Genomic DNA, 14,253 nt, shown 5'->3' on the forward strand with positions numbered 1-14,253 from the left:
TTCTCTTGCTTTGATGATTTGGATCGTTTCTGCTTGTGCATCTCTCATTTTAGCACCCTTTTGGTTTTTGTAATTGTTCTTTTGTTGAATCTGCTCTTGGATTTTCTCTAGGTTGTTTTTCGTTTCGTCCATTTTTGCTGATTTAACAATTTTATCTTTCTTTCTTCTTAAGATAAGATCTTCCCTTGGTAACAAATTTCTTCTTAATGAAGAATCAGTAACCACTTCATATTTGCTTTTCAATTAGATTCACCAACAGGGTATATCATTCCGAACTGTTTTCTAGCGCCAAAATGTAGTTGCAGGAAATCCTACAACCACACCCTTAATGAAATCTAAAGAACAACTCAAGTGATCATCATAAAATTCATAAGAACATTCATCAGATCTTCAATTCGGATGCAAAATTATGAGAAAGCTCTAACTTGGGGAACAAACAATCTTTCTCTCTCCTAAATTTCTTGTCTAAGCTCTCCAAAAAATCTCTCTCTATACAAGGTCGCTCGGCCGTTTATATAGGGGTTTACATAGTGGATGACAGCTAATAAAGCCCTTATTTTTGGATCTGGCGTGCGTTACTAACGCACGCTTATATTGACTCTTCTCACACGCGCTCTATAACATCGCACGATCTTCACACTTTACTCGTGATTATGCTGACGTCATCCGATGCGTCATTCTGGATAAGCTTTACGCGGTTGTCTTCGTTCGATCTTGATAATCATTGTCTCGCATACTTGATTGGTGTGCGGTATTGTATATCTACACCTTCCTTCAATTTTTCTAACAGATTTTTACCCCACATAGGCTCATAGTAATGCCTCTTCAATTCTATATTCCTTAGCATCGTCTCTTGCAAACACCTACAGGGGTTGTGATGCTTTACTTTGAGAATCAATTGCTTCAACAACACATGATAACTGGAATTCTCGTCCATCGACATATCTTGTGCAGCAGCAATGAATTTCTGGAAGAACAAAAAACAAATGGACAGTAAAACATTCATACGTATGCCACTGTCACTGAACTAGTATAGATAATGCATTTCACCATCACTAAGGTAACAGTGAAATTTTTCATTTCACCGTTGTTTGGGTGACAGTGAAACATTGATCTGCATCGTCTTATATACGGTAGAGAAATTTATAATTCACATTTTTAACTCTGAACGTGAATTTTTTATTTCTCCTCTACTGGTACGAAAGAATCACTATTTTTTTTTAATATATACATACACCTAGAAAAGTGAAAATCATGTTTTGATCGTTTGGGTACCTGAGATTCTTCGTTTCCGGCAAACACAGGTGTATTTGATAAAAGAGATTCACGGAACGGAGAAGGGTGTGTTAAGGATTGAATATCAACTTCCCAACCTTCAATTCACCTGTCATCATCTTCGTAACATTTCTGGATACACTTTCAGTAACAAAGTATTCAAAATCCTTACCATTTCACATTTAATGATCATAAAATAATTTGGGGTTTTAGGGATTTTGTCTATTCACAGAGAAACTAATGATCCAGTGCTTAGCAGTATAAATATCAGTGAGTCGACTTTAAAGGATAATTTGGTCCATAAAATATAAAATCGTAACTCATTCTCAAATTAGTGAGTAAATTACGAGATTTCCATTCCCTGGATCCAAAACCTACCTCCCTATAACAAAAGTGATTTTAAAAACCGTCTTCTATTTTAGAAAACACTAAAAACAATGGAAAACTGTTACTAGAAAAATGCTAATATGTTAAATCATATACTAGAAAAATTCGCAAGGAGTTTAAATTCAGAAAATGGGTCATTTGTCCAAATATTTTTAAAACATGGTTCTAATGGACGGGTAAAAATTAGTACGGATGAAATGGATACCAAAAAAATAGTAAGAATGAAACTGGATTCATCCTGACTTAAACTTAAAATAGAGCAAGGATGAAACTGGATGCATCCTGATGTAAATTAAAAATAATAAAAAGTTTTTGAAAATGGGTAGGATGAAACTGTTTATATCTTGACTTCGTTTTCACTGTTTTTTTTTCTTTGTTTTGTTTTCCAGTTCTTCCACTATTTTAGCGCGGGAATTGAACCCGCAACTTATAGGTTGGAAGCCCAACCCCTGGCCAACTGGGCTAATGCCAGTTCTTCCATTATATACCGATTCTTCCCTCTTTACTCTCTGCAATATACAATTGCTACCATTACCACTAGACAAATTTTGTTACTCGCTGATCTTAATGCATGATCTAATTTTGATCCATAGGTAATGCTGTTCAGTAGCCAGTAGCCACCTTGCTGCACTGGTAAATATGGGGCCAAGGTGTTTGATAAAATGTCACAGTAAACATCTTGATCCCGATTTAATAACTTGTAGATATGCAAATCAGAATTCGCCAAAAAGGATCCACTTTATATTAGAACAAGAACGTTGGGCACGCGCATTCGCGCGTGCTAGAATCATTAACTTTCAGATCTAACGCAATTTTGAGTAATACTGAAAGCATTTTGCTTGATTATCACACATTAAGGATACTGAAAGCATTTTGCTTGATTAGCTAATCAGTGCTCATATTGAATTCGATTATGAAAAAACAAAAGAAAAAAGTTGCAACACAAAAACCCATTAATGGTAAACTCAAATATCGACTGTTGATCTTTATTCTAGTAAACAATGATTGAATCTCTTACCAACTCTTATTCCTTAATCCTTCTTCCACCAAAAACACATTCATAAATTAAGAGAGACAAAATCCTTTTTCTTATTGCTTTGTAAATAATTTTTTAGTAATTAAAACTCATAGTGTATTCTTTCTTTGCGATTTTGAATAATTTTTGATGACTATATGAAGAGTTCTGAAGTATAGAGAGAAATTTAGTTTGAGAAAGATGAAGAGTTCTGAAGTATGAAGTATAGAGAGAAATTTAGTTTGAGAAAGAGTAAGGGGTTGAAAACAGGTGGATATGGGAAAAGGTTATAAGAGTGGTTTCTCCATCATTTGAACCAAATCCAGCAATAATTTTTGAAATCCTGATCAGCTGGGAAATTGAGAGTTCGGAGAGGGTGAAGATGTTTATTTATGTAGGAAGAGAACAATTCTAGAGAGTTCAGTACCTCAGTGAAATGATTTTTAGGGAAAGAGTGAAAGCATAGAAGGGAGAAGATGATTCTAAAATGTAGTAGAGAATTAATTTGTAATGGGAAAATAGTTCGTGATTTACAACATCAAAGGTGTCACTATCCATGCACAAAAACACCAACAAAATAAATTGTTCACAAAAACTCCATTTAACATGAACTGTCTATATTATCCTTCTAATTTAAATCACCCCAACAAAAACAAAAATCAACCCCGCCTTTAATATTTATTATATTATTACCACCAATAACAACACACCACGAGCAATACCACCATCGTGCCACCACCACTAACCACCATCGCCGCCAACCACCACCACCACCGCCTCCACCACCGACAACTACCGTCGTCGACCACCACCACTGCACCACGACCATCGCCCCACCACCGCCACTGCACCACCACCTCCGATCACCACCGACACCGTCCACCGCCACTACCGCCACCGCGCCGCCACCACCGTGACCACCACCTCCACCACCACCATGCCACCTCCGTCCGCCACCTCCGTCCGCCACTGCGCCACCACCACCTCCACCACCGCCGACCAAAACCAGCACCACCGCTGACCGCCCACCACCACCACCGACCACCATCATCGCTGCCGCCTACCATCGCCAACCACCAGCACCACCGTCGCTGCCAAGAATATGATGAATTTTGTTTTAATGAAACCAAAACTGTTTTCATCGAAAAAATTAAAAAAAGATATGATGAAACTAGTTTTGGTTTCATCACCAAAATGAAAAACCAAAATTGGTTCCAACAATAAACTACAATTTGGTTTCGTCGACAAATATAAAACATGAAAGCAAAATTTGTTTCAACATAAAATTCTCCTATCACCAACAAGATTGGTTTTGTCCACAAAAACTATAAAAAAAAAGTGTGATAAAATTAGATGAAACCGTAACTCGTTTCAACATAAACTATCGTATCACCAACAATATTCCTTTCGTAGGGAAAAATTAAAAAAAAAAAAAAGTGAAACCAAAGCTCGTCTCAACATCAAGTTATTATATCACCAACAAATTGGTGGTTTCATCTTATTTATGATGAAGCCAATTTTGGTTTCATCGTATTTATGATGAAACCAGACGAATTTTCAAGAGAGCTTTACCTTGAGAATAAGATGAAAATATAATTGCTTTCATACAAATGGTTATGAGTATCAAGAGACCTTTACCTTGCATGAACAAGAAGTGGCCCAAGCAGAAACGAATTCTCAATGCTCCTTAATATGGGTTTTTTAGGATCTGCGCGAGCCAGTAAGGAAATAACATGACCCCATTTCAATAAAAATTTAGAAGTAAGATGTCGATGAACACTATTAAGAAAGAAAGCTACCAGCAAAAAAAGTTGGAGCGGCAACAGGTGTACTCTTTGTATGGGACAAATAGAAAAGTGTATAAAGGTTGGAGCGGCAATGGTAGCGCCTCAACAGAGCCAGGCGACATACTTCTTCACACTAATGGGAGAAACATAAGTTAGTCGCAATTTTTCGATAAAACATGCACGCTGTACCTATATCCTATCAGTGATCACAAGGATTATGGTGTTTTTTCCATTCCTAAAAATAAACACAAGCCTCCTTCCCAAAAGACCATGGCTCATGATCAATAGTGCCCTTTTCAGAATGGCCTCGGCAAATGATAGCAAAAATTTCTTAATTAGCAAAACTTAGATAGAAACCCATTTTGGTTTCATCATAAATAAGATGAAAACATAATTGGTTTCGTGAAAATGTCTATTCAACTGTAAGAAAAATTACAAAAGGTATTATACACGTCCATTGACAGAAAGACGTCATTGAAACGTCATGATTGACATGGCATGCCTAAATGCTATTTCACAAAGCTTTGAAAATACTAACGGATGTAACGTAGCTAAACAAAGTGATCACCACCGCAAAGTTACTAAGATGAACTTATTTTCTCCCCAGTTGTTTAAGTTGCAGGTAAGACTATACGAGCTGCTAATACTCTACAAAATCTTTGCAAGTAGATACTACATTATCTATCTCTACATTTTCAGCACAAATAATAATATAGAGAAAATATGGAGCTACATTAACTTCACCACAAAGAAAAATTAGAGAACTAGTTTTGTTATGCCCAAAACTAATCACATAAGATATGCTTACCCATTATGTATCCAAGCATCCCTTCAAATTTTCAAGTCCATACTGGATGTCGAATGTGAACTCGTAGAGTTTCACCTTCTTCTCTGCCAAGTACTTACCCACTTTGTAGACTGACCAGAACCTGCAAACACATAAAAGTACGCATCAAATAACCAAATAATAACAGTATTAATGTTACTAGCAAGGATACCAGCTAACAACGACCATCTAAGTAAAAAAAATAGACCGAAAATGCCAAGAAACTACTAAAACGAGCCAAAGAGAAGTCCTCTCGACTAGTAAATCTGGCACAAAATGATTCAAGACAAAATCTTGTAAGCTATACTATCATTGTTTGTTGGTTTTTTGATGTAATATACTCCATTATATGATGATAGAAATAGAGTAACAAGACTCCGGGTAGATAAACCTTCCGAAGGCAAAATACAAGTAACTACTTCACCAACAAATAGGTTTCATCGACAAAAATTAGCAAAATACGATGAAACCAATTTTGGTTTCATGAACTGTCTATTCAACTGCAGGAGAAACTAGAAGAGTGTATTATACAAGTCCATTGAACATATGCGGACTTGTTGTGTACCTGCAAGAGAAATTATAAGAGGTGTTATACAAGTCCATTGAACAAATGAAAACATACAAAAGGGGTATGGATATCTAGTAATTTAGTTTACCGGATTTTTGCAAACTGAACATGCTTAATCTGACCGGTGGGGAACTTGCTACACGAATATGGGGGTGATGATTTTGAGAAGCCACCAGCACCTCGCAAGTAAACAATCAGCCTGCAAGTTAGTTATACATTAATACTAATCACACAAATCAAATCATTCCAAAATGAAATCCCACTTCATACTACGTAAAGATAAATAACAAGTACACTGACCAGTTCAAGTATAGAGCTTTGCCAAATTGTTTGCATATACAATCGCAGTCATTGTGAGAGCAAAGAAAACCTATGAAATAACAACTAATAATGAGAACACAATTACCAATGACTGTTATTGTCTAAGATCTCAGTGAACGGTTTTGAGAGTTATCAAGGGAAGCCTTACTAATAATTCTACTAAAAACTTAATCAACTATTTTATGGTAAATGGAAGTATTAGTTTCTTTCTCTAATCATGTTAAGACTTCTCAAAAGCATTAATATAACAATAAAAAATGTTAGAAATCCTAATCAACATGGGTAATTAAACGAAAACATGTGACGCATCTTCAAAACCCAATCAATTCCCACACATGGATCAAATAGCTGAAACGAAATCATACTTTGAATCAAAAGCAACAAACCTGTTTAATTACCATCCCACACCAATAACATTCTCACTCAACAGTAAATTCAGAGTAATCTTAAACTTGTTTCAATAGAAAATTATTTATCACCAACAACGTTGGTTTCACCGATAAAAGTTCAAAAAGTATCAAACAAAATTGGATGAAACCAAAATCGGTTTCACCAAAATTAGATGATTACCAAATTGGTTTGTTTGATTTTAGATTATTTTTTACTCACTGAAAATGTAATTGCTCCACCAAAATTAGATAAAACAGAAAATTAGATGAAATTAGATCCTCCACCAAAATTAGATGAAACCGAAAATGTAATTACTCTGTTTGAATCATTGTACTAATCGATTAGAATACTCATCGAACTTAACATATAAGTGAAAACAAATCTCTGTATTGAATACATGCAAGATCCACACTTTATTAGAATATCAAAAGACGGTTTGATTTATTCATCATTTGAGACCAATTCTTCAATACCCTAGACGTAATTCATCAAAACGACAATCCAATCGGCATTTGAGACCGATTTGTTTGACATCCAACTTCTGAATAGATAGATTGAGAAGAAAAACCACATTAATGTTACACAAAAAATCATATCTGTAGATTTAACTGGATTTTTACCTTTTTTATTTTCCTCAATTTGTATTCTCGATCTGTATATATTTATGTTGGTACGGGAGTAGTAGGTGTTGCTGTTTGTGATAGGAGAAGAAGAAAAAAAGGAGGCGACGTTGGTGGAGGATCAAGAGATGATCGTGTTTCTGGTGGTGGTGCGGGAGGAGAAAGATGAAGTTCTGTTAATGGTGTTGGTGTGAGTGATAGAGAGAGATAATAGATCTCGTATGGAGAAGAAGACGATGAATACTAGGGTAGGTTGGGTATTTCTTGAAAATGAAATGGATGTAATTTACCTATATTAAAAGATTTAGAGTTTTTGTATCATTTTTGGGGGAAATGGAGTTCTTGTAGCTCTCAACATATGGGTCGAGTTTTTGTACGACAAGTTTATTCACCCTGGTGTTATATGACTAGTTATGATGAGAAAATGGCTTAAATTTTAATTTTGTAAATTGAATTACAATTATACCCTCACCGATTTAGATAAAGTGTACATATATTTTATGGGAACCGGGGCAGAATCGGAAATGAAAATTGCAACTTCAACTAAGTATGGTTGGCTTTATATAATAGAATAGATGAATCGACGGTGAATTTACATGTTATTCTAGATTACATATATACAACATTATTATGACGCACTCTTGGTACACAGTTTTCAAATTTCATACCAAACGCTTCTACGAGACTTTTTCTTTTAAGCTAATTATCAATTGTGGCATTTAGACTGCCCGGATGATGATTTTTGAATTTGTTTCAAATGTACCTGGACATGGGCCTACTGATATACAAAATCAAATTGAAGCTAGAGCATATGATTGAATTATTTAGTGTTACTGTTTCATAAGATAGGAGGCAACAGACTGCAGTAAATGTAGCTTCATTTGCAATTCGGCACATTGGATTTGCGAAAGGATTTGCGAAAGATCATGAAATTAACTGAAGCGGGCGCTGCATAAAATGCATTGATCTTGCATCATTTTGTAGTGGGATACTTCGCCAAATTTCTACAAAACCTTGCAACTCATCTTGCTATAAGTAATCAAAGTTGAATGTAAATGCCAAAGAAAATTGTTAAATTTTTTGGGACAACTAATTTAATCCCGTGCACGGGCGCACAACTGGACTTTAGGCAACAACAATACATAGAGAAAAGATTGACGAAGTTCCGCCTTTCAATATCATGCACCACAAGTCTGTAAATGCGAATGGTTCCACGTATTGGACTAGCTGTTAGTAATCGTAAAGACGAAATCTTAGTGTCAGTAATCGGAGATTGCATGATTTGAACCATTATGAATTTTACTCAAATAAAAAAAGCCAAGAATAAGCTTCTTGATTCAAGAACTATTACCAATTACTAAGATTCCGTTTTAATCTAGAGTAGAGCTTCTTAAAAAATATGCTCTTATTGATTGGTGATTCGCAAGAATCACGGCTTACTTTGGATAAAAAAGAATTACATATATCCGTAAGAATTTTGATATATAAGCAATCGGACAGAGAAAGGGAATGAATTAATCTATCTACGTCAACCCAGACCCGTATGGGATTAAATTAAATAAGTAACTTATCATAAAAATAGCCATTATGTCCAGTGAAGTTCTTAATCAAGATAATCCTTGTTTAGCTTGCAATGTGCACATATTGGAGGTGGATGGGTGCGCGGCTTTTCCCGTTCTTTTCCTTTTTTTTTTGCAAGAAGATACCGTCCAATTATGGATTTAAAATGGAGAGCAGATATAGTAACATAACCTCTTTCTTGGACGTACAAGGACATTCATTTTCAGGCTGTTGTAGGAAAAGACAAGTTGGTCTGAATTCAATTTGATAACAGTGGAAGTTGTAAAATTAAATCAAACAATGAATTTAAAACTGAGTACACATCTTAATAAAAACTTGATCAATTTGCTGACTAACTGCCCAATGCAATTGCAAGGTCCTGCAAGGGTGACAAAACAGAAAAGCAAGTAGACCATTTGTAGGGATCTTGGAGGCATGTTACGTATGCCAAGTCCAGGACATGACACCCTTGACGTGAAAACTTCTTGTAGGTTTCAAGCTATGTTGGTGGCAGAAGTCTGCGTAACAATAAATTTGAAACAGAATCAACAATAAGCCAGCTAAAGAGTCAAGACAGCAAATAAAAAAGGAAAACAGAAAGCAATAACCTAGTAGGGCTGATGACAGAATCAAAAGACCAATTAAAATTGAACTTAGGGCGATCAGCTGTGACATGAAGCAGGGAGTGGATTTTACCTGAACCAGGAAGGTGGATACGTTCTTGTATTCATCACCTTGAAGTAGAATGACCTGGTCTAACTCTGGGACTTGGATAGCAATACCATTACAGCAGTATTCCTTCTCGAGGTCTCTGAGAATTTTGTTGCAGCTAGATTCCCTTTTGAGCCTCGCGCAACTATTAATTTGTAGTCCTCAGTATCCACCTTGACTCTTCAGCAATTGCATCAGTGAACAGATCGAAGGTAGATGAAATTTGAGTGTTGAATTCAGACTTGAACCTTGAATGTTGTATTTTGCCACATATGTTAGCTTCTCTTCGCCTTGGCTGCAAATCCACTCACAAATGTTACCTTCTTATTGACTGCAGATCTATTCAGGAAATCTAGGATGCATATACATACACAATACCATACCATACCATATCATACCATACCATGCAAATATGTATATGCTATCAGTTATTAATCATCCGGACGATTTCAATCTTCCACACGATAGCAACTGACAGGTACAAATTGACGAACAATCGCGATCAAAAACACAAGCTTCCAAACAATAAACTAATCAAATTGAAGCCGAACACAAATCATACACATCCAGGTGACCTTCATCAGCCTGACTAATTCCAAGTACAGAAAACAGTAACATACATTTGTGTGCAGATTATGCAACTTGGTAAGACATTTATTAATAAATAGCAGATTTGAGTTCTAATCTGCCGTTATAGAACCTTAGTAGAAGAATCCAAGTAGCGCGCATAATGTAGCATTACACTAATACAGCACAAATACAAAGAGACTCGCCTGCCAAGGAGCCAACAATAGCTTGCTATGAATGAAACACATCTGCACTGATCTAAACCAAGCTTCAAAATAAGCTAAGAGTATCATCTACTTCAAGCTTATAGTCCTATATGCTGCAAAGTAATCAAGTGATCAATATCTAGCAATCTACTAAGTGCAAATCCACCGTCAAACCAGGCAGAACATCTCTCTGAGGTAGCATCCGTTGTGTATGTGATTGTTATACCGACTACCAATTTAATACTCCAAGGGTTAGCTTCAGTATTACATACGCATTTTCAAAAAAGATGACCAAGAATGGATAAAAAAGGCAGAGATACTTGAGAGTTTCATTAAGGAAGGCAGTATGTGTCACATTCTCTTTTACACCAGAATTAAACAAACAACAAGAACAACGACGGTGAACAACAAAAAAGATGCTTGAATTGCGATTTAGCTTTTCAGATTACAACTTTTTTGGAATGACCAAATTTCCAGAGCAAAGTGAAAACAGCAGGCAAGATATTAAAGCATGTATTTTCAAATTAACCTATTTTACCTGTACACCATAGATGGCAGAAGTTCTATATCAAGTGCAATCAAATTGGATTTCAACTTGCTAAGAAATTTGGAAGTTTTTGTGGTGGGGGAAGGGGGGCGCGGTAGGGTCAAGAACCCTATCATGATGGAGTGACATCCCATTTCAAGTTTCCAAAAGCATAGTTCCTTAATAATTAGAAAAGTAGAGTACATTTTATGCTAAGCCGTTCGTGCTAAGAAAAAAAAAAAAAAAAGAACTTGTGGTGATTTTAAAGAGAGCTTACACTTCTTTCCGGACTGAATGTGGGAGGTCTTTTATATGCTTAGAACGTGTTTTGACCCCATTCGTTCACTGTGAGATGCCAGAGATAAAAGACACCACAGTATGTTCCATGAGGTGCTGAAACTAATACCTGCACAGTTGCATAATAAACAAAAATAAGGTTAGCTCCCAGTCACTACTTAGTCAAGATAATATCAAGAACTATATGCTACTACCAAAATATGTCCAGGATGAAAGGAATACCCAGCCAACTTTGTGAACGGTGTTATAGGTGGTAAACATTAAATACCAACAAAACTAGATTAAGCTAACCAGGCAAGCAAAACAAAACCACCTAGGCAGACAATCACTAAGATGACTAATGATAATGCATTCGAAGTGAAGGTGTCAGCCTCTGATCACCTCTTATGCAATTGATAGACTTGTTGTCCCCTGGGATGAAACAGACACAAGGACATCCTGGATTACATCATGCTAATTCATCATTTCAATATATTTTACGAACACGGCAGTAGTGTGAATAGTTGGCAGTAAAGAGAGGCCGTCTTACATAGCCAGATAAAGGATCTCCAAGTTTCTCGTTTATGAATGTGAAAGATGATGCTGATGTTTCATAAATAAATATCAAGATCTTGTATTGCCTACTTCAGATCTTATAGCATTAACTTCTGTTGACTGTTGAATTTTATTCTGATAAATCAAAAGCACGATGAGTTGATGACCATCTGATGTCTGCCCTCCTCATAAGAAGCAAAGACTTCCAACCCTGTACCCCAATCTATCAACTGTGCATTGGTCTTTACTGGCTAGCTCTACCATACACATAAATTCAGCAATCTACAAGAAACCGGGATATATGTGACAGCAACTTGAAATTCTTCATGATAAAGAATCTAATTTATTTCCAAAAATGCAAATATCTTGTAGTACAAAGTTTCACCTCCTAATACTAATTTGAGAATCTTAAATGCGCTAGAGTCAAACGTTTTAAAAAATAACCACATGCTGTGTCCAAAAACCTCTGAAGCTCTAATTACTTCCCAAGAACCTTTTTAAACATTCAACAGCTTGGAAAGAATCAGACTTAGTAAATTCACTCATTAGAAGTTCGTAAGTAGGTTTCCGAAGAGTGTATCCTGATGTAGACATAGAAGTTAAAACTAATACGGCATCTTCCAGTCGATCATTCAAAGTCAGGCATTTGATTAATTCATCAAAAGTTTCCTCTTGTGGTTTCAATTTATTCCCTAACATCTTAGTCCACCTATCCATGCTTTCAGCGACATTTCCACTTTTGCATAATCCAGTGATGATGTAATCATGAGTGCAAACCCACGGCTCCAAGTTCCTACTTAACATATCGTTCTGCATCCTTATTGCTTCTACCACATTTCCCTCGTCAGAAAGAGCCCTAATCAGTGGGGTGTAAGTATAAGCAGAAGGCTGCAAACCTACCCGGAGGAGTTCTTTGTAGATATCCATAGCCTTACTCGACTTTCCATCCTCACAAAATCCCTGAATGATAACATTATAGATAATAACATCAGGTTGAAGTCCTTTTATCAACATCTCATCAAAAAAAGCAATCGCTTCACACATTCTTCCATTTAGCGACATCCCTCTAATCAATGTGCGGTAACTTAATGCACTCTCTTTAAGGCCGCTATCACACATCTTTCTGTATAGGTTCAAAGCCTCCCTCAACTTACCAATGCCAAAATATCCATGAATGAGTACATTGTATCTGTACTCATTTGGAACAAATCCATTGGAAGTCATCTCGACAAACAGTTTCTCCGCGTCACCCATTTGACCATTCTTGCAGAGACCATAAATCAACATATCATACATAATACCGTTTGGTGAATAACCTCTCACCTTCAGTTCCTCGAATATCCGAAAAGCTTCTCCCACCATTTTGTTTTTGCACAGCCCGTGAATGATCTCTTGATAAGAAAACATACTTGGCAATCGATCCGCTGCAATCATACGACGAAGAAGCTCACAAACTCTGTGAAATTTCCCTTTCCTGCTTAACCCTGAAATCAATTTGGTGAAAGCATTAACATCGGGAACAACTCTCCTTTCAAGAAACTGGTGAAGAACTTCGTCAGCTTTACTAAGCTTGTTATTCTTACAATAGGATCGAATCAAATATCCAACTGTAACCTCATTGCCCTCGAGACCGGACGCCTTCATCTCATTGTACAAATTCAAAACAAGATCAGTCCTCTCTACCTGAAGACAACCCAATAACACAGTATTCCAAACTTCAATTGAAGGAGACATACCGCCAAGTTTTCTTAGCTTAGAAAAAATCTCAACAGCTTCTTCTACGGATCCATCTTTGCGTAGACATTGATTGAAAAACTTCAAAAAAGCTGGTTCAGGAATAAATTTGGCAGAACTGAGAAGAGATGTTACAGATTTTGAAGCCTTGACCTGCGGAAGGATTCTGAAAATGGTATTGTAAGAACTGGCATCAGGAGTGAACCCATCTTGCGAACAAATCCAGTTGAAGAAACGCAACGAGAGAAGTACATCATCTTCACACTTAATAATCTCTTGAACGCAATTCTGGTCAAAAAGAACAGTAGCAGGGAACTCGGACAGGAGTGTCGTCTCCCATTTTGGTCGGCTCCGTATCATCTTACAGACTTGCCTCGCTATTGTCGTCATAATATCTCCTATCAACCACACTAAAAATTGAACCACAAATGGAGAACAAAAGAGTTTCAGATAAAGATAAACCAATCAATCAAATGAAATTAAACCCTAATTCTTTTCTTTCGTACCATACCTTATTAATCGTCTCTGGTTCTCCGATCCTTGATGAGTTGCGCCCTACATTTAAGACTCCCGAGTCCTGAGATCCCGACTCAAACAAATGGAGGAAGGAAAATATATGGCGCAATGACAATAATACCCCTCATTTCCCAAACATCTGTACATTTGCCTTTGCTTTTTTAATATATTGCAAAATTACCACTCCCCTTACAATCGTCGTGTTCTACCCAAACCCTACCTCAAATCTACAGAGCAAGAAAAATGAAATACTCCTTGATCTGAAAAAATAACACACTCAAAAAAATGCCACCTCCGGCGATGAAACTAAGCAAACAATTCCTCCGATCAAACGCAAGTTTTCTTCTATGCCGTGAAAACCCATCCAAATTCACCGGTCTCCGGAAAACGGAACCAATCTACATGGTTCCACC

The 14,253-nt window shown here is 36.6% G+C and overlaps 1 protein-coding gene and 1 long non-coding RNA gene across 4 annotated transcripts; both read right to left on the minus strand.

The window, feature by feature from the left end:
* Positions 1-3,733: 3,733 nt before the first annotated feature.
* Positions 3,734-4,558, minus strand: LOC113362253. The gene is made up of 3 exons (XR_003365659.1): positions 4,477-4,558; positions 4,316-4,385; positions 3,734-3,768 (listed from the first exon to the last, which is right to left on the minus strand). It is a non-coding gene; the product is annotated as an uncharacterized LOC113362253 (long non-coding RNA).
* Positions 4,559-9,029: 4,471 nt separating this feature from the next.
* LOC113358639 (pentatricopeptide repeat-containing protein At5g18950-like) lies at positions 9,030-13,949 on the minus strand. 3 transcript variants are annotated; one of them, XM_026602251.1, is made up of 7 exons: positions 13,836-13,949; positions 13,174-13,734; positions 11,586-13,074; positions 11,037-11,165; positions 9,849-9,931; positions 9,446-9,755; positions 9,030-9,267 (listed from the first exon to the last, which is right to left on the minus strand). In XM_026602251.1, the coding sequence occupies exons 2-3, from the start codon at positions 13,712-13,714 to the stop codon at positions 12,065-12,067; spliced, it is 1,551 nt and encodes a 516-aa protein (XP_026458036.1). In that variant the 5' UTR covers positions 13,715-13,734; positions 13,836-13,949; the 3' UTR covers positions 9,030-9,267; positions 9,446-9,755; positions 9,849-9,931; positions 11,037-11,165; positions 11,586-12,064. The 3 variants fall into 3 exon arrangements, with proteins under 3 accessions (XP_026458036.1, XP_026458037.1, XP_026458035.1); XM_026602252.1 differs by having other exon boundaries at positions 11,586-12,550; positions 12,914-13,734; XM_026602250.1 differs by having other exon boundaries at positions 11,586-13,734.
* Between the last annotated feature and the right edge of the window lie 304 nt (positions 13,950-14,253).

This window comes from Papaver somniferum, chromosome 3 (assembly GCF_003573695.1).
Source record: "Papaver somniferum cultivar HN1 chromosome 3, ASM357369v1, whole genome shotgun sequence".
NCBI lineage: Eukaryota > Viridiplantae > Streptophyta > Magnoliopsida > Ranunculales > Papaveraceae > Papaver > Papaver somniferum.